At 39.5% G+C, this 27900-nt stretch overlaps 1 protein-coding gene across 1 annotated transcript; it reads right to left on the bottom strand.

The window, feature by feature from the left end:
• On the bottom strand, nucleotides 1-26381 carry Ccdc198 (coiled-coil domain containing 198). The gene is made up of 6 exons (XM_027929383.2): nucleotides 26159-26381; nucleotides 23751-23833; nucleotides 10905-10991; nucleotides 10158-10259; nucleotides 8741-8900; nucleotides 1-236 (listed from the first exon to the last, which is right to left on the bottom strand). The coding sequence occupies exons 1-6, from the start codon at nucleotides 26379-26381 to the stop codon at nucleotides 1-3; spliced, it is 891 nt and encodes a 296-aa protein (XP_027785184.2).
• Between the last annotated feature and the right edge of the window lie 1519 nt (nucleotides 26382-27900).

The raw sequence follows: 27900 nt of genomic DNA, 5'->3' as shown, positions 1-27900 counted from the left end.
TTATTCTCCATCAAAAAATTCATCGAAAAGTGGGATTCTCTCTGTCCTGGTCCTCACCAGTGCTCGTGGCTTCTTATCATCATTTCCCTGCTCATCTGAGTCTGAGCTGGAAATGTCCCAGAGAATCTGTCCCCGGGCCTCTCGTTCATGGAGCCATGCTTCCATTTTCCCAATTTTTCTGTGACAATATTCATTCCTTGCTTGATAGTCCAGAAATTCTGCAGCCTGTGAGTTTCCTATAAAAGATGAAAAACTCTTTTAATTTATGTTTTTCCCAACATTGTCTTTTTTGTTTGTTTGTTTTTCAAATGCCTAGGTTTTTGTGAACACAGAATAATCTGCTTGGTATTTTGTTTGGTGTGTGTGTTTGTGTGTTTGTGTGAGTGTGTGTGTGAGTATGAGATCTCTCTCTTTTTCTCTCTCTCTCTCTCTCTCTCTCTCTCTCACACACACACACACACACACACAATTCCATGTGGTGTCTCTGTAAGCATTAATAAAATATTAGTCATTATTTTAAAAAGTTTTAAATCTGGGGGTGGGGATGCGGCTCAAGCGGTAGCGCGCTCGCCTGGCATGCGTGCGGCCCAGGTACAATCCTCAGCACCACATACAAACAAAGATGTTGTGTCTGCCGAAAACTAAAAAATAAATATTAAAAAAAAATTCTCTCTCTCTCTCTCTAAAAAAAAAAAAAAAAAAGTTTTAAATCTCCTGAAAATCAACCTATGTACTCCAACCCTTTAACAACACTTTGCCACATATTGCTTTCATCTGAGCCATGTAAGAATTACTTAGAGAGTCACTTTTCCCCTAAATACACCACAAATCTCTTAAGAGTAAGCACATTTTCCTTATATGATTATAATACAATTATTATACTTAGGAAACTTAATATTGATCTAATACTATTCTAATATATAATCCATATTCAAATATCCATGGTTGGTCCAATAGTGCTATTTAGAGCAACATTTTGTTTATGTTTTGTTTTTATTTTTTTGAATCCAGGAGTGCTTAATCACTGAGCCACATTCCCCAGCCCTTTTTAATATTTTATTTAGAAACAGGGTCTTGCTAAGTTGCTTAGGACCTCACTAGGTTGCTGAGGCTGGCTTTGAACTTGCTATCCTCCTGCCTTATCCTCCCAAGCTCCTGGGATTATAGGCATGTGCCACTGTGCCTGGCTCATGTTTTAATTTTTAGGCCCAGAATCCAGTCTAGAATCATGCATTCTATTTTATTTTCTTCTCTTTTCATCTCTAATTAGAGAATCCTGGGGCTGGAAGTGTATCTCAGTGGTAGTGGTAGAGCAGTGGCCTAGTACATATGAGGCCCCAGCACCACAAGAAAACAAAACAAAACAAAAAAACCCCTAGCCTATCCACATAAGGTCCTCTCACCTCTCACTTCCTTTCTCCCTCATCCTCCTTCTCCCCTGCTTCTTCTGTCTTCATTGTTTGCAATGCTGACATTTTCTTTTCTTTTTTTATTGCAGTATTAGAGATTAAGCCCAAGGGATGATACTGACATTTTAAAGAGTACAGGTCAATTATTTTGCATAATGACCAATCTTAGGCTTTTCTGATTGTTTCCTTGTGGTTAAATTCAACATTTTGGACAAGGATATTGAACATCTACTGTGTGTTAGGCACATGATGCTTTTTTAAACTTTCACATCAACTCTGACTTCGTATCAGAATCACCTGTGCAGGCTGTAATGCCAAATGCCCGGACCACACTGCAGATCTATGGAACTGGGGAGCTCGGTAAGTCAGACTTTGTCCTTTTCTTTTCTTTTCTTTCTTACTTAATTTATGTGTGAGGTTTGATTATGTGCTCATATATATTTACTTTAGCTTTTTAATTTAAGCAGTACCCAGCCTTCTTTTAGAATGCACAGAGCAATGTGGACTTTGCCCAAGTAAGTCTGGCTTTCCAAAAAACAAAATCTTCCCAATCACTTCTGAGCTAGGAAAATAATCCTAGGTCAAAGTCTAAAGTCTCCACCAGTCTGGATGGAGCAGATTGAGTCATATGAATGATAATCGCTTATTAAATCTTTTGGCATATTTTATTTAAATCATTAATATCTGAAGTTTTTTACTATTATATAAGAAAATCAAGTGTTTCTTTTTTCCTCTATGCAATATATATATATATATATATATATATATATATATATATATATATATATATATATTTTTTTTTTTTTTTTTTTTTTGGTATCGGGGATTGAACTCAGGGGCTCTTGGCCACGGAGCCACATCCCCAGCCCTATTTTGTATTTTATTTAGAGACAGGGTCTCACTGAGTTGCTTAGTGCCTCACCATTGCTGAGACTGGCTTTGAACTCACGATCCTCCTTTCTCAGCCTCGCGAGCCACTGAGATTACAGGCGTGTGCGGCGCCTGACATCTATGCCTCATATTCTTAAAAACTACTTTATTGAGGTATGATAACATACAAAAACCAGTATGTACATATTTAATGTTTACAGCCTGGTGAGTTGAGAATCAAGTATTGCAATGTAAGGATTCATGCCTGTGACATACCAGTTTTCTTTCTGCCTGAGCAAAGGGCTTTGGAGGAATACCATCATCATTGTTATTTTTTGCTTATTTACATAGCCATGATAGATAGCTAGTTAATTTATTTCTGCAGCCTTGACCTCTCCTCTAAGCTACAAGCCTTTTTTATGGTAAAACTGGACAGTTACACTTTGATGTCTATTTGATGTCTATTTGTCTCACAAACCTGCTCAGATCTTGGCTACCCTAATCCCACAAATGGTACCACTTTTGCCCCATTACTCATTCAGTTATTCAAGAGGAACCCAGGAATCTACCTGGCCTTCTTACTTTCTCCATTTACCTATGTCCAAAACATCACCAGGTTCTGCAAAATTCTCTCATCTGAACCCTCTCCACCCTCATCTTCGCTGTACTCTCCCCATCCACACACCATTTTTCACCTGTGTTACTGCTGTGTTCTTATAACCACATGCACAATTGCATTTCCTTTCCATTTCCTTTTGCATTTCTCCACAATGTAGACAGAGTGATATTTAAAAATATAAAACTGACCATGCCACTCCCATCAATGGCTTTTTCTTGATCTTAAGATAGACTTCAGAATTCTTATTTGACATTACGTGCAATACCTGGGTTGATCTGGCCCTGTTGATGCCTCAGAACCTCTCTGCTCTGACAAGTATCTAGAACCCACTGAGCTTCTTCCCACCACAGGGCTTTTTCACATGCTGGTAGTAATTACAGTTTGAACGTTCCAGCATTCCTGGTTCTCATTCTCATGGCATTTCAGCCTTTTCTTCCAGTTACTTCATGTCTCAGCTAAATGTTACTTCTTTACAGAAATCTGACCTCGCAGGTTATTTTAATTTCCAGTTATACTCTCCCTGAACATCTCCCTATTCATTGGGTATACTATGAAAGCTCCAGAAGCCAAGATTCACATCTACCTAGCTCACTATCATAGAATAAATCTACCACACCATGCCTGGCACCTGTTATATGATCAGTAAGTACCCATTGAGTGAGTGAGTGAATAAGTGAATGAATCAATGAATGATCAGAAAATTTTAGGAGAAAGTGAGAAGTAGTGGTAATTAGGACCTGGGAAAGACTTCATTCGTTGGGATTTAGGGGTATCAGTCATCTCTGCTCTGCAAATGAGCCAAAACTATTCAAGGCATCATCTAAGTAGACTAGGAACATGAGTTTTCTAAAACATCTAAGTAGAGTCAGGAGCTTTGAAACAGGAAGGAAATGTTTGTTAGTAGTGTGATCTAATGTAATATTAATGATAGCTTCAATCCCACAGCCCTGTTGATGCTATGATAATTCAGATCTAAAGTTACTGCATGAGGCAAAATTCACACATTCAGTTTTATCCTTGAAAATCAATCACTGACACTGTATTAAATATATGGTTCTGTGTACCTAGCATTAAAGTTGAGACCTTCTGAGCTAGATGTTTTATTACTTCTTACATTTCTATAAGATCTTTGGTTCTCTGTGGTTTATAGACTTAAAAAGAGTAAAAAACAAAAACAAAAACAAAACCATAACTTTAAAGAACTTAAATGGGTTTTGAGTGAGCAGAGTAAAGGGCAGGTGTATCCTACTCCAAAATTAACTGGAGAAACCACATAGGCCAAGGGGGAAAACCTGGGGAGTGACTTGGGGAGTGATTTAGGGTGTACAAGGATCACGGAACATGGCCAATGTTGGTGGTTGTGTGCTTTATAATATGTGTTTTAGAAAAGTGTACCACTACTATGCCAGACCCACAATTTCACAAAGTTATATTTAAAAAGCAAAACAAGACAGTCTGCAGGAAAATAGTACAGGTAGCCAGATAAGAACAGAATTGTGAAGTAATTTTCAAATGATGGATTTAGGGTGACATTTCTGTGAAGCATATGGTTGTTTTGCTCTATGATATCAATTCCATCCTCTCTGTTTTGTCCATTCCCCTATATGCTTAAAAAGTATTTTACATTTTATTTGTGCTGTTACACACATAAGGTTCATTTTTACATAAACCCTACATGGCAGACAATATTTATTCCCATTTTGCTGATGTCGAAACTTAGGTTCACAGAGGTCATGGAAGTGTAATTCAGCTATATTCTGTATGTAGAATAAAACCATGTAGAAAAATACTATAGTAACTATAAAAGTTACTATTTATTGAGAGGCTAGTATGTGCCAGGCCCTGTTGTAGGAACAAGAAAACGTGCTGCTCTCTTGGAGCTTATGTTTAGTGAGTGCTCTGTTGGGACTCAGTGAAGGACTTTGACCCCGTGTCCAGCACCTTCCCTCCACTGTATTCGAACCATGGCTTCTGGAAAGGGGAGACGCCTCAAAAGCACATCAAAATTCATACACCCCAAAGAGCAATGCTCACTTCAAGTATGTTGTATATAATTATACAGGTCATATGATCTATATATGTAATTTATCAGGGAAGTATATATAAAGTATATGCAAAGAGCAGGTGATTTTTAAAGAGGCAGCAGAAAAGATTGATTTTTTTTTTTCTCACAAGAGGGCCAAAACTCTCAGCCCACCTTCCAAAGGGAGAATAAGAAAGGGTGAATATATCATTGACTAAAAGGGGACTGTTACAGAGGAACCTTAATGGCCAAATGCTGACAAGCAGGATGCTCAAGTACATGTAGGATCTTGGCTATGCCCCACTTGTAGGAGACAGCAAAGCTAAGTACTTTTAGAAGGCAGGGAAAGAAAGCAAAGATGCTTCCTGGAAATAAAAAGGACTCATTGCTAGACCATCTGCCAAGTGCAGTGGGGTGTGTAGGCTCTGGAGTCAGGTGCTCTGAGCGTGGATCCCTTGAGCAGTTTCACGACTTGCAAGGTCAAGGCTATGATCTTGACCATGGACTTGACCTCTCTGGATCTAATCTCCTCAACTGTAAAAGAAAGTTGGTAATAACTCACCTCACAGACCTGTTATGTGGAGGATTCAATAATGCATTTAAAATGTTAGAAACTACTTTTAAATACTGGCTCTGCCCATTATTATCCCAATATTCTATACTTTAATATGTACAGTGTACAATGAGACTTATAGCATAGAAGAGAAGGGTCATCTGGCATGCACTGTAATCTCTCCATCAATGAATAAATGCTCAGTGATATTTGCTTTACTTCCCTTTCCAACAACTCCAGCAATAGGTTAAGTGTGTTGATGCAGACCATGAGATTCTAATTACTTGTGATTTCATTCTAATGAGAAGAATTAGAGTTTCATGCTAGCAAAATCTACATTTTTCTAGGCTCATTTTGTCATGTGTACCCTCACATACAGGTGCACACACAGGCAAAGGAAACACACACACACACACATTATAAAGAAAAGATTGTCATAAAATTTAAGTGTTGAGGGAGTTCTCAAGGGTTATTGAGTCCAAGTTTGGCTAATCTTTAAAGTCAGTTCTGGGACTTTTAAAAAGTAGAATTCTCTGGACCCCTATCTAGAGATTCATTCAGTAGGATGAAGGTGGGACTCAGGAATCAGAGCATTTGAAAGCTCCCCAGGAGTTCATGACCAGGCTGTGCTTCACCTCCTTGCCTGGTGAATGGCTTGGCTTCTGCCCATGTCACTTTTTCTGTCCCACCCTGGGAGAGCTGAGGGGCAGGAGACCAAGCAGGTCAATTCTGTTCATTTTAGAAGCCCCAGAGTGCAGCCTTCTTCTAAAAGGGAGGGTTGAGGAGTCTCAGCTGATAGGTTTGCAGGCTTTCTTGAGGTGTCTGCACAGAGCTCTGAGTCCTTGGGGTCCTGATGAGCCTGTGTGAGCTGATGGGTAAAAAAGTCCGGACTTTGAATCCTGGCTGTCACATGGAGTGCACAGTAGTAAGTCCTACATTCTAAGTTGTATGCAAATTAAAGGAGACAATATCTGTTAAGGGAGGAGCACAGACTGGTTTATCATGCACACTCAACAAACCTCAACTTCAACAAAATGGAACCACTTAAAAGAGCCCAGGACAGCAGAGGAAAACCCCCTTTTCTGTGTGCCACAGTCTCTCCTGGGCCCCTCCAGGTCTTGGGGTGTATTCCAAAGCCTTTTCCAATGTTGGTTTCCTTTTAGGTCTTAAGTGATGAGTTGTTGGAGTGTCTAATTTTCACTGAGGCTCTCTTCTTGGTTGTTGTGCCCAATTTTTTTTTAAAGGGCGGGAGAAATATTGGAGGAAATGTGATAATTTAAGAGTTGATAGATCTTGCCAGCTTCAGTGAGCCAATCCATTGGTCAGTGTCTGTTTTTTTTTTGTTTTGTTTTTTTAAAGAGAGAGGGAGAGAGAGAGAGAATTTTAATATTTATTTTTTAGTATTTGGCGGACACAACATCTTTGTTTGTATGTGGTGCTGAGGATCGAACCCGGGCCGCACACATGCCAGGCAAGCGTGCTACCGCTTGAGCCACATCCCCAGCCCTTGTGCCCAATTTTTTGAATTGTAAAGGTTGTTTATCTCTGTGCCACAAAGCATATTTCATTCTGAGATTTGGGAGCACAGGTTAAATGGATGCCCCAAGTGGATTTTCAATTATTCAGCCTTTTCTTATTTAATTAACTTATTGATGAAGCATCTTGTTCCTCTGAGCTGGGGCCATGTCTCTTTGAGCAGGTGATTTTGCATCTTAGAAGTTCTAGATCTCCAGAGACATGGTCAATGTTTCTGCAGCTCTCTCCGTGGCCAGTCGCACTGATGTGGGGTTTGGCCCACAGGTCAGCACTGCTTGTGCAAACAAAAAATGTTCACTTTCAACTTCAGGTTTACCTTGGGGAATATGGGCAAGGAAAACCGAATGGGGCTCTAATTGGTGGGGCAGCATAGTGTCGAGGTTGAGGACAGATATGTCTCTTAAGAAAGTTATGAATAATCTGAGTTCACAGAGTAATTTGGGTTGGTTGGACAGGAAATTGGCAGGAGATGATGCTAGGAAGGAGGGCAGTAGCTAGAAAGGCCTAGAACCCCATGTTGAGGACTTTAGTTTTGTCTTGAACACTCACAGAACAATTTTTTTTTAAGCAGGAGAATGACATGATCAGATTTGCATTTTATGATTGCATGTAGAACTTCTAAAACTTCAGTGTGTATGAGAATCACCTGGGGATCTTGAGAGTGGATCCTGATTCAGTAGGTTGGGGGGCTCTGGAATTCTACATTTCTAGGCCACTCACAGGCAGTGCCTATGCTGCTGGACCTGAGGTCCTTCTTTGATCACTGAGCAGAGTAAATAAATACTTCAAGTTCAGTGTTTCTCAATCTTTAGGGGCATCAGGATCACCTGTAAGATGGTCAAACCTAGACTTCAGGCCTCACTCTTGCAGTTTCCGATTCAGCCACTGTTTCTGGGGCCTGGGCAAGTTCTCAGGTGATGCTGATACTGCTGGCCTGAGGACCACACTGAGAACCACTGGAGTGGAGGGTTGCTGGAAGGTGGGTAAGATGTAAGGGGGAGACCTGGTTAGGTGCTATAGCAGTAGCCCTGGTGTGACAGACTGAGGGCCTGACCTAAGGTGACACCACTGAGAACAAAAGAGAGGACAGATTTCAGCATAAGGTGACCTCAACAGGACTTTGTGACTGACCAGCTACAAGGAGAAGGAGAAGAAAGTCTGGAGAGGGCACCAGGGCTCTGGCCTGAGACAGACTGGGCATGGAGGCCTCATCTAGTGTCTTGGTTCTGCAAGAAGAGCCAGCTTGGGGAAGGCAATGATGATGGATACATTTGAGGCCTTCTGTGTGTGCCCAGGAGAGCTGATCTGCAGAAGGGACAGGGATTCTGCATATGATGTCAAACCAGCTAATGCAAGTTTGCTATGTGGCTGCGGGCTATTTAATATTTCCACATGCTTCATTCTAACCATAATTTAAGGCTTTTTTTGTTTTGTTTGACCTCTTCTCTTCCTAGGGATGGGGTGAGGATTCTAATAAGGTATATAAATCATGTTACACCCATAAAAAAGAAAGAAACATCTTATTACAGAGCTTAAGCTTCTGTCTTTTCCCCCCAGCTACCCAAAATTATATAACAACATGCCCACTACATCTGAGAAGTAAAACATCAGCAAGAAACCAAGGATGTTTGCTGTTTTCCCACTCTCCTTCAAACCCCCACCCTAGGAGTATATTTGATGAAGTTTTAAAAATGCTTGAGATATTTTACTAAAAATGCCACATGACTCACCTGGGCCTCTGTTCATGGTTTCATCAGATAACGTGGTTAGAAGGTCATCATCTTCATTCCCTGGGATGCTTTGAAGAATTTTCTTGACTTTATGGTCCCTCAGGTTTTGCTTAGTAATTCTTTCTTCCCTATGAAGACTCTTCTTCAACTCCATTTGGACCTGAAAATCAGCAATAAATGGTCAATGTTCTCTTCAAGCTATCCTTGCAGGAATAGATCAGCAGATTAGCCACTGTGCAAGTTGTAGATTGTCCACAGACATCTTGTGGTCCCTTAACCACAATAAAATTTTCTTTTTCTGTTAGAAGGTGTGGTGACATTTTTTTATTCTCAGGCTTGTTAGGAGAAAGGGGAATGTGCCCACAGTCTAAAAGTATTGCTCAATTAAGGCGAGGATGATTGTAGAAGCCTTTCTCTGTGGAATTGTAGTCAGTTACTACAGGCTCATTCCTCAGAGGCAGGAATTTAGAATATGACAGTTATGGGACATCACTGGTAAAAAGGTTTATTATCTGTTATGGTTTGAATGTGTCTCCTAATAAATGAATTTACTCCCCAAATTCATATATTGATGGTATTTGGAGGGCAACCTTATTAAGGCTGTGATCCCAGGATCCTAGGGGTGGGTTTGTTTCCAAGTTTAGTGCCTTAGCTCTCTTTCGTTCCTGTCTTCTCACTCTCACACTCTGTCACCGTGTGATGCTCTCAGCTATGTTATGACGCAGCAAGGCCCCTACGAGATGCTAGCACTTTGATCTTAGACTTCCCAGTCTCCAGAATTGTGAAGCTAAGTTTCTTGTCTTTATTAATTCCTAGTCTGTGATATTCTGTTACAGCAGCAGAAAATGGATTAAGACAAGGTGTTTCTTATAGGAGAATTGTACAACATGATTTAGAGAAAGAGGCCTAGGTGTCGGAATAAAGACCAACTCTTTCCCAGCCCCACTCCTTTTTTTTTACTATTTATTTTTAGTTTTAGGTGGACACAATATCTTTATTATTATTATTTTTTTTACGTGGTGCTGAGAATCGAACCCAGTGCCTCACATATGCTAGGCGAGCGCACTACCACTTGAGCCACATCCCCAGCCCCCCCACTCCTTTTACTAAACAAAGAAAAATGATCTACTCCATTTTCCTGCTGGAGCCAGAATGTCAGAGAAGTGACCTATTTTAAAAAAGGGAGACTTGAGGCATAGATATATTTTCAAGGGGACTGAAAACAGAGAACAGAGTCAGTAGGGTTGTTAGCAGAAGGGATCTTCCTGTCTTCCCAGGTTCAGTAGTTGAATCTTTAGCTCCAATGACTTTTAAGATACTAAGTCAGGACTAGACATGTGCACTTACTATATTCATGTGCCAGGGCAGTGATTATGTGGTATACATTTGGTAAATATGACATTCTTCTTATATTTACCTCTTGTCTTCTATGGTTCATTTCCAGCATTTGCATTTTATGCAAATATTGTCTTTTCCCAGAAGTATATGTTGGAGTTTGCATTTTCTTTTCCAGTTTTTGCTATGAAAGATGACACAGTCATTAGTACAGGGTAATTTGTTACTGACTGCAATATACAACCTTAAATTCTTCTTGGAACAGAGTGAGATCTTAAGCCATTATAATCCATAGAGATTTCTTGTGATGATAAATGTGGACTACTGTGCATCCCTGACAAGTCCTTTGTATCACTATCAGTGAGTGAAGTGGCACTTTGCAGTATATATAAGGTAGTTTTAAAGGTTCCTGTAGAGTTTTGCAGACCTCGAATGCAAAAACTTTGATAATTTCATTTTGAAAATCTCACTTTGACAATACATAATTTTCCCTGCTTATTACTATCCCTCTAGAAATGTGTTCTGATTAAATGACACCTTCCTTTCTCTCCTTGCCTCTTCTACCACTGACTGATTGGCTGGTTGTAGAAGAGCCACTGACTGGTTAAATGGAATCTATTTCCCTATGGTGTATTCTCATCCAACAGGAAAGAGCAGCTTGCACACGTGAGAATGGCTAGCTCTGAAAGGTTCTCACTGCAAAGGATTTATCTGTTTGATCTGGCTTTGAACTCTTTAGTGCAGACAGGACATGAGAAAGACCACTTGCCCTGTTCCCATGCAGCCTGTCCCCTGCTAACCACCCCCTCAGGTGACTCCCATAGCTCACCTTTGCTTTGTGCCTTGTCCAGGTTTGTTGCTGGCTCAGGAGTCTTTCGGAGGTAATTACTTGTGGCAGGTCAATGGGTTCAAGCTTCTAGAAGTCCAACATTAGAGTATTCAGCATTCCTCATGCCATGAGATGATGAAACACAAAAGCCAGTCATTAAACTATCTGAACACTTTGCAGTAGCACTTATTCCTGCATAGGGAAGGCGATCTCAATGGCATTACAGTCGTTATCTGTGCCAAAGGCTTTTTGACCTATCTGGGTTCTTTATTTCTATTGCACTGTTGCTGGTGACTTACCAATTGAAATATTGGTCAGAGAGTTAAGAGACTAAATTGTTTTCTGTCTGCACTGCATGTTCAAAGTATCAAATAGCAAGTTCTTAGAATATTAGATGTCAAAGAGGTACCTGGAGGTTACTTTATTTTACTAATCTCTTGACCACCCAGCTGACCTATTCGACTCCTTAGGGAAGGGTCCTGTTTTTAAGATCTCCAGAGAAGCTCACTCAGACTCCTGCAGTGACAATCACAGGTAATTAGGAGAAACATTTAAAGTGAAATGCAATGTGTTAACAAACCTTAGTGATGTCTTTTTCTACAGAGTCTAGGCTTCATGGAGAACATCATATTTGAGTTTTGAGGGGTCACTAAGAGTGGGTGGTAACTCATGTCCTTGGGTCTGCCTATAGCCTTTTAAAAATCTCAGATGTCCTTGTGTTCCACAAGCTGAATAGCAAGACACTGAGAAGGGACTGAGCAGACTTGGGAGATGAAGCTGGTCTCTTCACAATGTGATGTGCAATGAGGGGCCTGGAGAGTTAATTTTTCACCCAGTGAGCATTTGCTGAATGACTGCTGCATGTCAGGCATGGGGATGCAATAGCCAATGAAAGTGGACATGTCCTTAGTGGAGCTTATAATCTATGGGCAACAGGTTGACTTTTGCTTACGTAATTATTTGACTGATAATTAAAAATTGTGATCAGTGCTTTGAATAAAAAAGTATTTGACAACATATAACTGGAGGACCCAACCTTGAAAGTGAATGGGGCATGTTATGGGTTGAATTGTGCCCTCTACCATTTACATGTTTAAATCCCAACCCTTCATACCTCAGAATCTGATCTTATTGGGAAATAGGGTCAATGCAGAGGCAATTAGTTGTGATAGAATAAACTACCATAGGATGGGCCTCTAACCTAATATGTTGGTTTTCTTATAAAATGGAGAAATGTGGACCCAGACACATTTATAAATAGGACACCATGTGAAGATAATGGCAAAGACCAGGAATGTCTTGTTTCCACAAGCCAAGGAATGTCAAAGATCACTAGCAAATGATCAGAAGCTACAGAAGAGGCATGGAACAAATTCTCCCTTACAGCCTTCAGAAGGAACCAACCATATAGATATCTTGATTTCAGACTCCTTTCCCCCAGCACTGAGTTATAATAAGTTTATGTTGTTGTAGTCACACAGCTCGTTGTGCTTTGCTATAAAAACCTTAGAAGGCCAGCTGGGGGGAAAGGCTAACAAGGCAGTCCAAGATAGTTTCTTGAGGAGGTAATTTTCTAGCAGAATTTGGAAGATTGGGAGTTTTTAGGGAACTAAGGTGTTCTGGGCAGAGTTAACAGCCTGTGCTCTGGCCCCAAGGCAGGGTGAGAACATTATCTGTTTAAGGAACTGAAAGAGCTCAGTTGACTGCAACTCCAAGTGAGGGAAAGAGAAGCTCAAAATGGGGCTGGAGAGCTCAGGTAGGGCCAGCAGGCCATTCTAATGCTGGTCCATCTTAAGGGAAATGGGAAGCCACTGGCAGTATGAAGCACAGTAGTGACATGATTACATTTGCTTTAAAAAATATGATAATTCTGGGTGCAGTGTGGAAATGATATTAGAGAAGAGTAACTATGAAGTGGGGAGAAAAGTGAAGAGGACAAAGAATGATGAACTGAGGTTTCAAAGAGGATGGACTGAAGATGACAGAGGAACATTGATGGCTCTATGAATATATAGACCTAACTAGAGAAGAAGAGCCAAGGCTCCCAATGACACCCAGAACAAAGGATGGATAGTGTTATTTACTGAGTTGGGGACCCTAGAGGAAGACCTCTTTTGGGTGGGATTTAGAAGAAAGATAAAAATTTGGTTTGCAGAAGGTTGAGTTGGAGACATCTTTGAGAAATATGAGTTTAGGTGTTGAGTAGTAATTAGTTAGGCAAGGAGCTCAGAGGAGAGGTCTGTGTTGGCTGTACACTTGGAAATCATCCCTGGGGAGAGCATGACTGAAACCAAGGTCAAAGGCAAGGTGAAGACTGAGAAGAGCAGTGCCAAGGACAGCAGATTTGAGCTCCAAAACTGAGAAACTGGTGGATGGGGATGAGCTGGCCAAGGAGACTGAGAAGTGATGATTCAAGTAGTAGGAGGAAAACCCTGAGAACATCAAGCTGCAGGCCGCAGTGTGAGCACCACTCCCACATTAACCAACACCAAAGACAAATGATCATTTATTTAAAAATTGTTTCATTTTGGTGTGACTTGTTGCATTGTCAAAAAGTTGACCTGGAAGCCAGCGTGGCTTTTAAGGTGACTGTGGAGAGCAGTGGTCTAAATCATGGCCCATCTGACTCTCATGGCTGTGTTTTCACTGGGAGCTGCTTGTTCGAAGGTACAGGTCAAGATGCCCCAGTTGCTATGGTAACGCTGGCCAAGGGTGTCTATGGGCAAAGGCATATGGCATCATCAGTTGAGGCCTTGAGTTCAATACCTTCTCCCAGGGAGAATGAATTCTGAGCAAAACAAGATGACCCTAATGTCTCTCCAGTCCTGTGTCTTTAAGATTGCCTGCTTCACTGAAACTTTCCCACAAATAACCTTTTGATGGTAAAATCTGAACAACAAACTTGCTGAGCTAGTTCTGGAGTCAACCAAGCCTCACCAGAGCTTAGTAACCCACCTGGCCCCAGCTTATTCTCCCTATGTGTGTCTGTTTGTCTTTTCTTTATCCCCCATCACCCACAGTCCAGTATCTTCTTAATTAATGGCTGCACCTGAGAGAGGTGAGAGAGTTGTGACAGGTGACTAGGGTAAAAAGAGACAACAGAACCATGAAAATAGATGCCGAGTATCCACTTTTCTGTGGACTTATTTCCTGGCTTCTGGTCCTAAACTTGACCTGTTTTTGGGACAGCAGCCTTTCTGCTGGAGCAGTTCAAATTTGACCTAGCAAGGAATAAAAAAAAAAAAAAAGTCAAAGGATATGGAGACAGGGAAGGGACTTAAGGGCAAGGAGCTCCTCTTTATGTTTCAGGCATTTTGCATTTGTGGTAGGAACTACTTTTCTGTTCCATTTTCATATCCAATAAGGAAGTGGTCTTTTAAACATAATTTAGCAAAAATGTAATGAAAAATAATCAATAGTAGTAAAAGAAGTTCGTTTCCCTAGCTCTCAACTTTGTGGGACATGAAAATGTCAAGCAAATGAATCTTGCTAGCACCGGATGCAGCAAAGGATTGAGTCAGAATGCTGAAAGAAGGGAAGACAAGATAGGGAAAGGGAAACCAAGACAGACGGGACCCTCAAGACACCTGTGGGAGGATGGATCAGCAACAACAGGAGGGAACTCTTGGAGGTCAGAAGAACATAAAATTTTTTGTGCCATACTCCACACTAGGACAAGGTTCAGGATTTGGGTCTCTCCAATGAAGACTGTAGGATTTTGCAGCCACTGCACGCTACACCTAGGTAGAAATTTGTCACCTCACTCAATCCTTAGGTGCATCCTCTGCATAATTATGAGGATCCCCATTTCAGAGAGGTTAATGACTTGTCCAAGTTTGCATAGAAAAGAAAGTGGCACTGCCAGGATTCAAGCTCAGGTGTGTCCAGTTCCAAACACCAGGTTCTTTCCTACTTGTTCCCCAAATGATTTATCATCAGAATCTCCTGGAACTAAAAAAGAAATTCCTGGGCAACTCACTGGAGATTGAGATTCAGTAGATCTGAGTATGTCCTGCCTGTGAAGTGAGATGCCTCAATTCATCATCTCCAAAGAGAACCCAATAGAAGGATATATATATATATATATATATATCTCCTCTCCCAGGAACTCTGATGATTTCTTTCCAGACTGGGTCCATTTGCCTCCTCATTGCCTCAAGTAAGTAAAGAAACTACATCAAAACATGCTGTAAAGGATTTGTTTGCAAAGTCTTACTGAAAACTTGAGTCTGAAGAAGTCAGGCTATTTTATTCATTTTAAATCATCTATCCACAAATTCTTAGGGCCAGGTTTTTGCTTTTATAAGGATATGGGTAATAACAGATCCTTCTATTCTTGGTCTTTCAACTTAAATTCGCCTTCCTTCCTCCTTTCTCCTTCCTCCTTCCCTCCCTCCTTCTCTTTCTTTCTTTTTGTGCCAGGGATTGAACCCAGAGGGGTGTTAAGCTGAGCAACATCCCCAACCCTTTCATTATTTATTTTGAGAAGTGGTTTCACTAAGTTGCTTAGGGGCCACCCTAAGTTGCTGGGACTGGTCTTGAACTTGTGTTCCTCATTTCTCAGCCTCCTGAGCCGCTGGGATTACAGAGGTGAGATACTGCGCCTGGCAAATTCTTAGTTCTGATAAGGGCTAAGTGGTAGGTAAGCTCAGGAATTCTTCCAGGCAATTACTTTTTTCCTGGCCTTTGGAAAAAACCCAAAGAACCACACGATTCCTGCGGAAAGCCACTAGATGGCGGCAACTGACATTGCAAATGGGATCCCACCTTGAAGTCATTTGCTCTTGGCCTCCTAAATGTTACAGAAAATATTGCTTGGAAAATTGGTTTCATCTAAATAGTCAAACAACATTGCCTTAGAATTCTGGGTCCTCGTATGCATGTTCCTTTTCCCTGCCTGTGAAGTGAGATGCTTCAATTCATCATCTTCAAAGAGAACCTAATGGAAGGAATTACTAGAAAATGGGTAAAATGACAATTCTTAAAAATCATTTTATAATATCAAGATATGTATTATTTGTCTAAAGGCTTCTGAATTATTGGCTTCTCAAACAAAACAAATGGCCAGCATAGTTGAAATGTCTGCTAGGAGATTCAAGAATCAAGATTAAATCAACCATAGGCCCCAAATCACTGAACCTGGTGATAAACACTAACCTTTTCCAACAAGAAGAGGAACATGGACTAGAGCAACTTAATGAAAATGTAAAATCTATCTGGCACCATAACTTAAGATTGTGTTTTTTAAGGTTCTGGGAAGCAGAGAAAGGTATCCAGGACACCTTTGAAGTGAGAAATCATAAGGCCAAAAAGGAATTTCTGATTAAGGCATTGCATTGAGCTCCTAGTTCAACAATGTTTGCTCCACACAGCTAACAATGAAAAAACAAAATGCAAAATAAAAAAAGATATGGCCTGGCTTTAATTAAGACGAATATCTCCTTAGACCAGACAAAAGAACAGGAATACAAACATTTAGGGGAAGCTTGATTTATAAGGCACTTAGTGGCCTTGATGGCTATTATTTCTATTGGTTAAAGAGGATCTAAAAATGGTCCATTTAAATGGGAAATCAGAATCAGACTCACAGATTGAAATTAGGGGCTGAATTATTTTCCATCAGCCTACCTTATAAAAGAATTACAGGGATGGGGGAGTAGCTTAGTGGTAGAGTATATGCTTAGCACGTGTGAGGTCCTGGGTAATATTCCCAGTACTGAGAAAAATAAATGAAATAGCAGAATCTAAAGGGAAGCTGAAAGATTTGTTTTATAAGTATTATCAAAGTCAAATATAAAGAATATAAGACTTTTGTAATTTTAAACTTTTTTGTTGGTGTAGATGGACAGAATGGCTTTATTTTATTTGTTTATTTTTATGCAGTGCTAAAGATTGAACCCAGTGCCTCACACATTCTAGGCAAGCACTCTGCCACTGAGCTACAGCAAATTTAAAAGTTTAGGTAAATGGAAAATTTCTTGTAAACATATGGATTAGCAAGAAAAATAAGATACCCAAATCAACTAAGAACCATCAAAGAAATTCTTAGTAAAAAATTTCTTACTCCCCTTAAAAGCCCCAGTGGCTAAAAATTGTTTTAAAGGCCCATTTTACCAAACATTAGAGGAACAGATAACACCTGTGTTATAACAAATGAATCAGAGAGTAGAAAAGAGGGAAAGGTAATTGACTCCTTTCACAAGACTAATTTAATCTCGACAGCAAAACTGGAAAAAACATACAAATATGTCACTTATTAAAATACATACACACAGCTGTAGAAAACCCAATTCAGTGGTATATTTATATATGTATCTCATAAGTCAAGTAGGACTTAGGCCAGGAATGCAAGTCTAGTTCAACATCATAAAATTTATAATCTATTCGCTGGTTAAAAAGGAAACCCATATAATTATTTTAATATATAGGGAAAAATAAACAAATTTAACACAGCCCTGAGGAAAACTTTTAGCACTGACGAATAAAGGGGAAGATGATAATTAAAATAAATGGCATTGTGCCAGTTCTCTTTCATTTGTTTTTCTGGATTCACTTGCCACGCTTCTCTGCTCTGGTCTCTGTCTGTAAGGGCTGAGCAGTTTCCCTGCTTATGACTTCACATCCAGTACAGCCACTGGGGGACCTGGCAGGAGACTAGAGTGGGGAAGACAAGAAAGCGAGGTGCTTGTTCCTCTATATCCCTTCCTGCAAAGCTATACTGGGGTGACTCTGTCTCTCAAAGGAAGGTCCCTGTTACTCTCAAAGCAGCTCCCTCTTCCCCAATTTCTCTTTCCAGGCTCCAGAAATCTCTCCCTTTCTCAGTCTGTGGTTACCCTCAGAGGCCACTTGTGGCTATTGCAATATCTTTTGTGGTTTTCTTGACCAAATCTCTATACGTAGATAGTTATAAGGAAAAATATTCCTGGATTATTGTAATTTGATTGTGACATTTGTTTCCTTTTGGGAATCTGACTGGTACCAGTACCTATCAAAATCCCATTGTAAATATTCTACAGGTTGAGTGTCCTTTATCTGAAATACTTGGAATTAGAACTGCCTCAGATTTCAGATTTTTTCCCCCAGATTTTGGAATATTTTAATGTACGTAATGAGGCATCTTGGGGAAGGGATCTAAGTCTAAACACAAAATGTTTTTTTTTATGCTTCCTCTACACATAGCCTGAAGGTAATTTCATGTCATATTTTCAGTGCACCTGCATTTGGCTGCAACCCATCACATGAGGTCAGGTGTAGAATGTTCCTCTTGTGGCGTCATGTTGGTGCTCAGAAAGCTTTGGGTTTTGGAACATTTTGGACTTCAGATTTTCAGTTGAGGGATGTTCAACCTGTACTTAGTTTTAGAACTAGTCCCATTAATGTCATAGATAAGACAAGGATACCCATTATCACTGCCTGTATTCAACATTGCAAAGAAATTCTAGCTGATGCAGAAGTCAAGAAAACAAGTACAAAGAATAAGAATTGGGAAGAAAGAGGAAAAAAAAATTACAGATGATATTGCCTCTACAGAAATCTAGAAGAATCTACAGACCATGAGAATTATCAAGGTATGTGAATAAAGTTGTGAAACACAAATTTCAATATACAAAAATTTATAGCTTTCTTGTTTACTAATAATAATCATTTAGAAGATTCAATGGAAAAAAAGACCTCATTCGCAATAGGTAGGGGAAAAGTCCTATAACATATCTGATGGTCAGTTATATGTGGCAACTCGGCTAGGCTATGGTCTCCAGTTGTGCACACACTAATCTAGGTGTTACTGTGAAATATTTTGAGGATGTGATTTAGGTCCATAATATGTTGAATTTAATGAGGATTATTTTGGATAATTTATATGGACTGAGTGAGATCTTAAGCCATCATAATCCATAGAGATTTCTTGTGATGATAAATGGGGACTACTGTGCGTCCCTGACAAGTCCTTTGTATCACTATCAGTGAGTGAAGTGGCACTTTGCAGTATATATAAGGTAGTTTTAAAGGTTTCTGTAGAGTTTTGCAGACCTATAATACAAAGGCTTTGACAATTTCATTTTGAAAATCTCACTTTGACAATATATAATTCCCCCTGCTTGTTACTATACCTCTAGAAATGTGTTCTGATTAAATGACACCTTCCTTTCTCTCCTTGCCTCTTCTACCACTGACTGATGGGCTGGTTATAGAAGAGCCACTGACTGGTTAAATGGAATCTATTTCCCTATGGTGTATTCTCATTGGCCAGGATAAGCCTTGGGGAGTTCTGCCATTTAGGGGAGACACACAGGGAGGGACCCATCTCTGCAGGTGTTGTCTGCAGTAAATGGCCTTGAGGATCTGACAGTACCTGGACAGCAAGTCATCATACCAAGTCAGCCAGCTGCATAGCAGCCCTGGCTGGCTCTGGGATGACTTAGTGGAACCTATAAAAAATTAGCCCCACCTCACAGCTTTTGTTTCTGTGTGTGAGGAGTCCTATTCAGGAGAGCATTGTCAGAGTATGGAGGGAGAAGGTGCTACAGAAAACGTCCCCAAGGATCCCCAGGATTCTGGTGAGTTAGGGACAGAAAAGTCAGGAACAACCTGTGGTTAAGATTTCTCCTGCAAACTGAGAATGAAGAGAATGGTTTAAACTGAGGAGAGAAAGAAAGGAAAAAGTCATATTAGATTTTTCACAGATCTGAAAACTTCTAGAGTCACTAGATTCCATGTAAAATTTCTGTTTCTCATTGACATGTTTTCCCCACAAAGGGCTCAGCGCTCATCCAACAGGAAAGAGCAGCTGCCGGCTGGAGGCCTGCACATGTGAGAATGGATAGCTCTGAAAGGTTCTCACTGCAGTCCTTACCGAGCCAATTGAGAAGTCTTAAGAATAAAACTAAAGCTACCTTGAAGAAGAAATTCTGCCAATGGACAGCAGCTTCAGCTTCTGCCTGAGAGTTCCAGCCTGCCTTTCCTGCCCTGTAGTTATTGGATTTGCCTTGCCAGACTCCACAATCACATAATCCAATTCCTTGCTGTAAGTCTATTAATAGATAACTTCTTCTGCTGGTTCTGCTTCTCTGGTTGAACCCTAACTGTTACAAGCGCCTAGAAACAAACTTTAAAAATTGCACAAGACTCCCATGGAGAAATCATGAAACGCTATTGAAAGAGCTAAAAGGAAATCTGAGTAAATGAAGGTCTATGTCACGTTCGCGGTTCAGTAGACTCAATATTGTCTAAGGCCAAAAACAACGTTGAAATCATCCAAGGCAGAACCATCCTTCTTATTCCTCACCAGCAGATTTACACTCGTCATTCTTTCGTCTCCAATTCAATCATTCAATAACCAAAACATCCTTACTGACCATGTGTTATGTGCCAGGCACCCTTCTAGATATTCAGATACATTAGTAACAGCAGAAAAATAAAATCCCTGGCTCTATGAAGGTTGTATTCTAGCATGAGAGAGATAAGGGAGCAGTGAAGAAAATACAAGATGAACATAATAGGTAAATAATGTGTTTGGTGTATTAGATGGAAATAGATGTGCTGGGGAAAAGACAAGACAGTGAAGGACGGAGGGAATCACAAGGATTGGAGGAGGGTTGCTATTGTCAGTAAATTGGTCAGGAGGGTAGGCCTTCTGAAGATGGTGACATTTGAACAAATCCTTGGAGGTGAGGGAATTATCCAAGCAGGGATGTAGTACATGTGGGAGCAACTTCCCAACTTAGGCTGGATTTTAGACGTTTGCAGGAGAAGCTAATCAGACCAGAGGGGGTGCTGCTGATCAACTCTTCTCCATGGGGCAGGCACATTTGATTCACTGTCCTGGCAGAGGCTCTCAGAGCTCAGTTCCAAGTTGAGGAACCTTAGTTCATGACCTGCTCTATCCTTGAGGAGTAGATGTTCAGGAAATGGAGAGTGCCAAATACACAGCTCAAATTATTTAGGATGCAATTATATTTGGTTTAATAATTAAAAATACTTTTAGAATTTTTTTTTGGGCAGAGATTAGGCTATTAATTAGCATGTCATGGGAACCCAGCATTTATTATTCTCTCAAAAACCCATTTGTGGTGGAAAATGTGCTGAGCCTCATTTGTGAAGATAATTATAGCTGATATCTTTGGGAGTGTCTGCCAAGTTCCTAGTGATTTCCCTCTTTCTGGGAGCTGATTCCAGAATCTAGAGGGTGACTCTTCCACCCACATTTCTACTGCATGAACATGTCCTCTGCTTATAACTCACTGGATCAGAGCTCGAATCATGAGCAAAGCTTAGCCAGTCATATCTTGCCTCCCAGGAATTTGGAATCAGAGCCAAGAGGATCAGGTCAATCTGTCCATTTGACTGGAACTATAAGATGCAATCCCAGGGTGCCCATATTTCATCAAGTGCACCCGAGGAGCAGAGAAGGATGATCTGCAGAGGCATTAAGCACACAGACAGAAGAGAGCTTGGGGGAGAAACTTGGAGAGTTCTGCCTTTCAGTTGCCGACAGGTGTCTCCCTGCTCTGAGGTTCAATAAAACATTCCTCTACCTTTATATTAACCATATTGGTTGCTCTGGGTAGGCAGATTCTAATACAGGGATGCTCCAGGTCTGTAGTAGCAGGGAGTGCACTTTGAGTTTTTTTCCCCCAGCCGACATGATGTTCATTCATTCACCAACTGACTTTTCTGTGGCACACAATGTTAGTGGCTGAAGATATATGATTAAATGAGACATAGCCTTTGTACTCACATATTCTATCCATTCTTCCTTTCTTCCTTCCTTTCTCTTCCTTCTTTCTTTCTTTCTTTGGTGCCAGGGATTAAATCCAGGGGCGCTTAATGACTAAATACATGCCCAGTTTTTAAAATTTTTTTATTTTGAGACAGGATCTTACTAAATTGCTTATGGTCTTGCTAAGTCGCTGAAGCTGGCTGTAATGGTTTGGATGTGAGGTATCTCCCAAAGCTCAGGTGTGAGACAATGCAAGAGGGTTTACAGGAGAAATAATCGGGTTATGAGAGTTTTAAACCAATCAGTAAATCAATTCCCTGATGGGATTAACTGAGTGGTAATTGAAGGCAGATGGGGTGTGGCTGGAGAAGTTGGGTCACTGGGGGCGTGGCTTTGAGGCATATGTTTTATATATGGTAAGTGGAGACACCTCTCTGCTTTCTCACATCATGTGAGCCGCTTGCTTCCACCTCACTCTTCCACCATGATGTTCAGTCTCACTTGAATCCTGAGAAATAGAGTCGCTGTCTATGGACTGAGATCTCTGAAATCGTGAGCCCTCAAATAAACTTCTCCTCCTCTACAACTGTTCTGGTCAGGTCTTTCAATCACAGCAGCAAAAAAGCTGACTAAAACACTGGCTTTGAACTTGCAGTCCTTTTGCCTCAGCCAGCCTCCCAAGGTGCTAGGATGACAAGTATCTAACACTGAGCCCATATATTTTTCTTGACTTTAATTTTAAGGTGGTTGGTTAGTGTGTGGGATGTAGTATTAGATGCTGAAATATCAAAGTCCTCTTTTGAGCTTGATGGACTATTGGGAGAACCCAAACCTGACCTTGTCTTCCATAGGTTTGATAGATAATAAAAATACTTTGTGGACTATACAGTGCTACACAGATGTTTTTCACTGGCTATAATTTCTTCTGTTTGAGTTAGTCAGCTTCACAGAGAATATTAAACACACTCCATTTGAAAGGAAACTTTGGTTTAGGAATAAAACAAGTCTTAAAGTTATTCAGTTTATCCATAGATATGCTCAAAAACTTTGAAATTAGATATTAATTCATTACATTTATACTTTATTTTTCTTGAGCTAAACAATATTTTTGAGGTTTTTAATATTTTGGAATATTTTCTAATAATTTTGGAAAAGATGCTCTTTTTGAATGAAAGCCTATAATCATTTCAAATGATAATTTTGAGCTTCTGGAGAAGACAAATAAAAACCAACTGAAACAGAAATAATTCTCAAAAATAAGCTTCTATACCCCTGGGGATAGCCCAGGCATCTGGGTGAATTATGTAGCAGGTGGGATTTGTCTATAATCCCGTTTCTCAAATGTCAATGGTAGATCCTGCTCATGAGAGAGCCCCAAACCCTCCTTTTAGCTGTTGCTCATTTTCAAGGACCCACTCTGATCTCTTTCCCTTTCTAGGATAATACTTTTTGGATTTTGTCGCTCTTAGAATTTGTATCCCTCTAAAGGGAATCTATTAAACATTTATTAAGGTGAATACATTTGATGCTTTTGCTTTGTTGAGATTTAGTGTTCCTAATTTCAACAACTAGTTTATTTTCTGGGAAAATAAAGTTAAAGTTAGAAGTTGTAGAGATCGTTTGGACTGATGATTAGGAGTAAGGACTTTGATATCTGGCTGGTATTCAGTCTCTGTGTGTCCCTGGGCAAGTTACTTAGCTCTCTGACCACATGTATAAAATAAGGGCAAGACTTCCTTTCTAATAGGAGGCTTAGCGGATTAAATGAATGCCATAGATTAAGTTGTCTAGAATAGTATCAGACTTGTAGAAGGGTGGTAATTGAATAGTAGTGGTAGTCATTGTTTTTGTTATTTATTATAATTTCCCAGAGACACTCAATGAGTCAGTGCTAGATTCAGGCCCCGAAGTCCCCCTACCCATGTACTTATTAGTATACTTGCTCCTTTTGGAAATGAAATCATTACAAAGGAAATCCTAAGTAGATTGGTCCTTGCAATTGGCAAAATTATCTTTAAAAATATTCTTATTAATGTTAGTCAATATCCTTCTTTTATGAAGATAGTTAAAAAGAGATATTACTATTTAATCTAAGAAATTCTTTATGAAGCCTCTTAAATTCATCTTACTTCAAGTCTTCGAGGTGGATGCCTTTTAATAATACTTGTTTCTCCCCGTTCCAGTGGGATGTCAAAATACATGGCCCTGGGTGCTTGAAGAATTGGGGGAGAAATGAGAATAAGCCATTAAAACAATTTACCATTAAATTAGAAAGATGATCCTTAGTTTTTAGACTTGTTAACATAATTTTGTACCTTTTCAGTTATATACGTTTAACCCATAGATTGAATGTGGAGATGAAACACATGGAACAGGGTCCCTACTTGAATGTGAATGATAAAATTTTAGTCTAATTTCTGATTTCATCATTTCCTTCTCTGATAGATATTTAGAGGAAGATCTGCAAAATTAACAATGCATGGACTACAAATGCAACTGAAACACAGAATTTGGCCTATGTAATGGAAAGTCATAGAAACTCACTTATTTGTTTTAGTTCCATGAATCTCCTCCCCAAAAATACAAGAAATCAGAAAAAAATATATTTAACAAATGAAAAAAATCTATCTTATCTATCTTTTGGAACTCGAAATAGGTAATAGGTGATTAGATGCAGAGAAAGGTGACTCAGAATTAGAATACGAGCTTCCAATAAGAGTATGCAATGCTTAGCCTTGTATGATCACAATTAAATAGTTTCTCTCAAACCAGGGAAATTCCAAGTTGCTACTGTAATACAACATATTGACATTCTTTCCTGAGAAAACAAACCAGGGCTACAGAGTTAAGCCTCTGCTAGGAAACAGGGAGGCTCAATAGGTCTATTGTGAATTTTATAATCCTGGGCTCTTGTACTGTTGCCAAGACCAAACAGCACGAGTGAAATCCTTGTCCTTTCCCTTGGCAATATGGATGCATCTGATTTCTAGATTGTTAAATAGACCATCCTATACTCTCACTTCACATTTGAAATGGAAAATTCCAGGAGTATTATGCATCTCCATCCTTAAGACTTTTAATGACCACTTTAATGACTTTGCTCTAACTTTTAGTAGTTTGAAAATGATGTATTTTGTTTCAATGATGATACCACATCGAGAGTACAGAAACAACAACAAAACATTGGATTTAAAAGTGTAAATATTTTTGGCAAAATTTTTTCAGAAGTCTGACTACTTCTTATTTTTATACTGTGATTTGAAAGATATAACCCCATTATTTAGTTAGATTTTTCCCAATATGGCATGTTGTTTTCACCCCTGATTATAGGTGAAGAAAATTGATGAAGTGACTCGTTCAAGATGGTCTGGTTTGGTATTTGGTGGAACTGGGATTAGCCTGCAGCATGCTCACTAATGCCTTGTTATTTATATTCAATGAGATTTTGTCTTCTCAAAAATAAAAATTTCCAGTTGGAACTCTAAAGCACTAAAATCAGCTTTCACTATCCAGTTAACAAAAATCTTAAAACTCTGGATAAAGAGTTTGGATAAAAAAAAAAAAAAAAAAAAAAAAGAATCTTTCAGTGCAACTAAGGGGAAAATTCCCATTCAGATATTAAAGAAGTTGGAGAACAAATAAAATAGGCTGTATAGAACTACTTAACATTGTCAATTCTACAGAAGACACTCATGCAAATCATTGTGGGCAAGTTCTGCTAGGTTCCAAAAGAGAATGCAGGCATTCTGATCAAGATTTCCAGTAAGGGGAGCTTACTTGTGTGTCTGATCCAGGATGAGAAGAAAAGAGAAAATTCCATACATATATACTTGCATATACTTTACAAACATATTTCTCTTCCCAAGTTAGAATATCTGTTTCATTATCTCGATGATCATCACAACATATTTTACATGTCTTATAAAATATCACAGAATAATTTATAGCCACTTCAGGCTGAGAGCTTCCAATCAAATGGAAAAAATTATTTCCCCTGAAGATGACCATGAAGAGAAGGGGTGACTCATCCACTCATCTGTTCTACAATAAATCAATTTTGTTTGGGGTGTTTTCAAAAGTCACATTAGAGAAGATTCACTCCTAAAGTGCTGCTTTCAAAACCACAAAGCCTGATGCATTAAACTGTATTGGAGATGATGATTTAAATTTAGAATCTAACTGAAATACATGATTGTTATCATTCATTACATCAGTGCCTTTATAATTTTAATGATCTGGCAAAGCTCAGTACAAACATGGAAAGCACTATAAACTAAGCTGAAACAAAATGATTTTCCTTCTCATTTGGAATGTTAAAAATGCCTTTGTACACAGTTTACACTCCCATTCTAAGGTGCCAGAATACCTTTGATTGACAGACATTCAATTCCTACTTCAACTGACAAATGTTCAATCCCCACATATTTCCTTACATCTCAATAAATTAGAGACTTGCTGAGATCACGGAGATGGGTCAATCTATCGACAGCTCTATTAGGTCCCGATACATAAATCCCATGCTGAGTTTTGCATTTACCTGTAGAATATCTTCCATACCAGGTTTCTCGCAGAGGTGGCAGCTGGCCATTCAGAATTTCATTCCGGTCCTGTAGTCTTGTCAACGAATATGAGCTCTTTTCTTCTAGGTTCTGATTAAATGCAAAATCCATAGGGCCAGCTGAAGGAGTGTCTGCTCCTTTGTTTTCCAGAGGGGCTACTTTGGTGACCCGAGAGTGAGTCTTAGAGTGACTCCGGCCCATTTCCCATGAAAGAGATTCAAAGGAAAACCATGCTGGAGGTAGTTTGGGGGTCTTTAACGTAGTTTGTTTTAATTAAGATATTTCAGAATCCCAGCAGTTTGGGAGACCCTAAGCCACTTGGTGAGTCTCTGTCTCTAAGTAAAATACAAAAAAAGGGCTGGGGATATGGCTCAGTGGTTAAGTGCCCCTGAGTTCAATCCCTAGTACCAAAAAAAAAAAAAAAAAAAGATATTTTGGAAGCTGACCCCAGCTTTAGAAAGTAGTGGTTTCCCTCACAACATCTCTCTTGCTCTGTTTCACCACATACTAACCCCCTGGCTACTTCCCAGAAGGTTGGTTTCCATGGAGACTTCCCTTTACCTCCTGCATTGCCATTCCAGAGTCAAATAATCCAGTTAAACATTGACTTGGTTATGCTACTCTCTGAAAAACACAGCTGTAGGAATAGAAACCACTATTGATCATTAAACAAATGTCTAACACCAGGAAGGACATTAACAGAGATGGAGAGCAGAGATTTAGAGAAGTCTTAAACTTGACCCTTTCATTGCAGGTACCCTTGTAAGGACTAGTCATCAAGAATAGCTAAGTCATCTTTGGAAATAAGGGAATGCATGCTAATTATGGAGAGTTTTGCTAATCTTTAATTTGAATCAGAGTATATGTTTTTCAAATAGGAAAAGAAGCAGTGGAGTGGCCAAAGTTTCATTTGATTTTTCTATCAATGATTTCAGTTTCCTTTGAAGGACTACATTGAGGGAAGGCAGGAAGACAATAGGATCCTCCCACCCCAGACAAGGGAAAAATATCTTGAATAAATTATCCAAATAAAATCTGTTTTCAAAGCCAGCCTATTTACTACATTTTTAAAAAACAGAAGAAAAGACTGGATGGTGAGTAGTGATTTATGCATGGTGGGGCTATGGGTGATTTTTATTTTATGTTTTATACTTAAAAACAAGACTCACTGTCAGATTTTAATTGCTCATGATCATAGATTACATATGTTTCCATCATGTCTTCATAGAGAAATTTTAAAATATATATTTTTTATTTTTGCAAAATCCATTTGCTAAGGGGATAACATGGTTTTTGGAAAGTCTTGAGAGTCAACAGAAGGATTCTGCTCTCATTTTTTGCTTTACTATTATTAAACTTGGGGAAATTATATTTGTGGGGAATATAAGTCTTTACTGAGGAACCAGCTTAGTTGATGAGGAAATAATTAAAGAAATGAAAATGTGTTTCTGGCCATTTTTTATTCTCTTTTTATTCCTGGCCACTTCCAAGCTTTGTGACTTCCATAGATTACTCAGTGTCCTCCTGCTCTGTAAAATAGGGTTAATAATAATATTCATGAAAATTGAAGAGCTTGATTCCATTTATAGCTCTTAGAACACTACCTGGCAAGTAATCAGTTCCCCCAAGGCATGGACCAGTGTCCTCTTCCTCCTAAGGAAGATTTGCTGTATGTCCACATGTGCATGGGATAGTCCTGATTGCCCATTGACAGAAATTC

Source organism: Marmota flaviventris, chromosome 2 (genome assembly GCF_047511675.1).
Source record: "Marmota flaviventris isolate mMarFla1 chromosome 2, mMarFla1.hap1, whole genome shotgun sequence".
Classification (NCBI taxonomy): Eukaryota; Metazoa; Chordata; class Mammalia; order Rodentia; family Sciuridae; genus Marmota; species Marmota flaviventris.
This window is presented reverse-complemented; position numbering and strand designations above follow the sequence as displayed.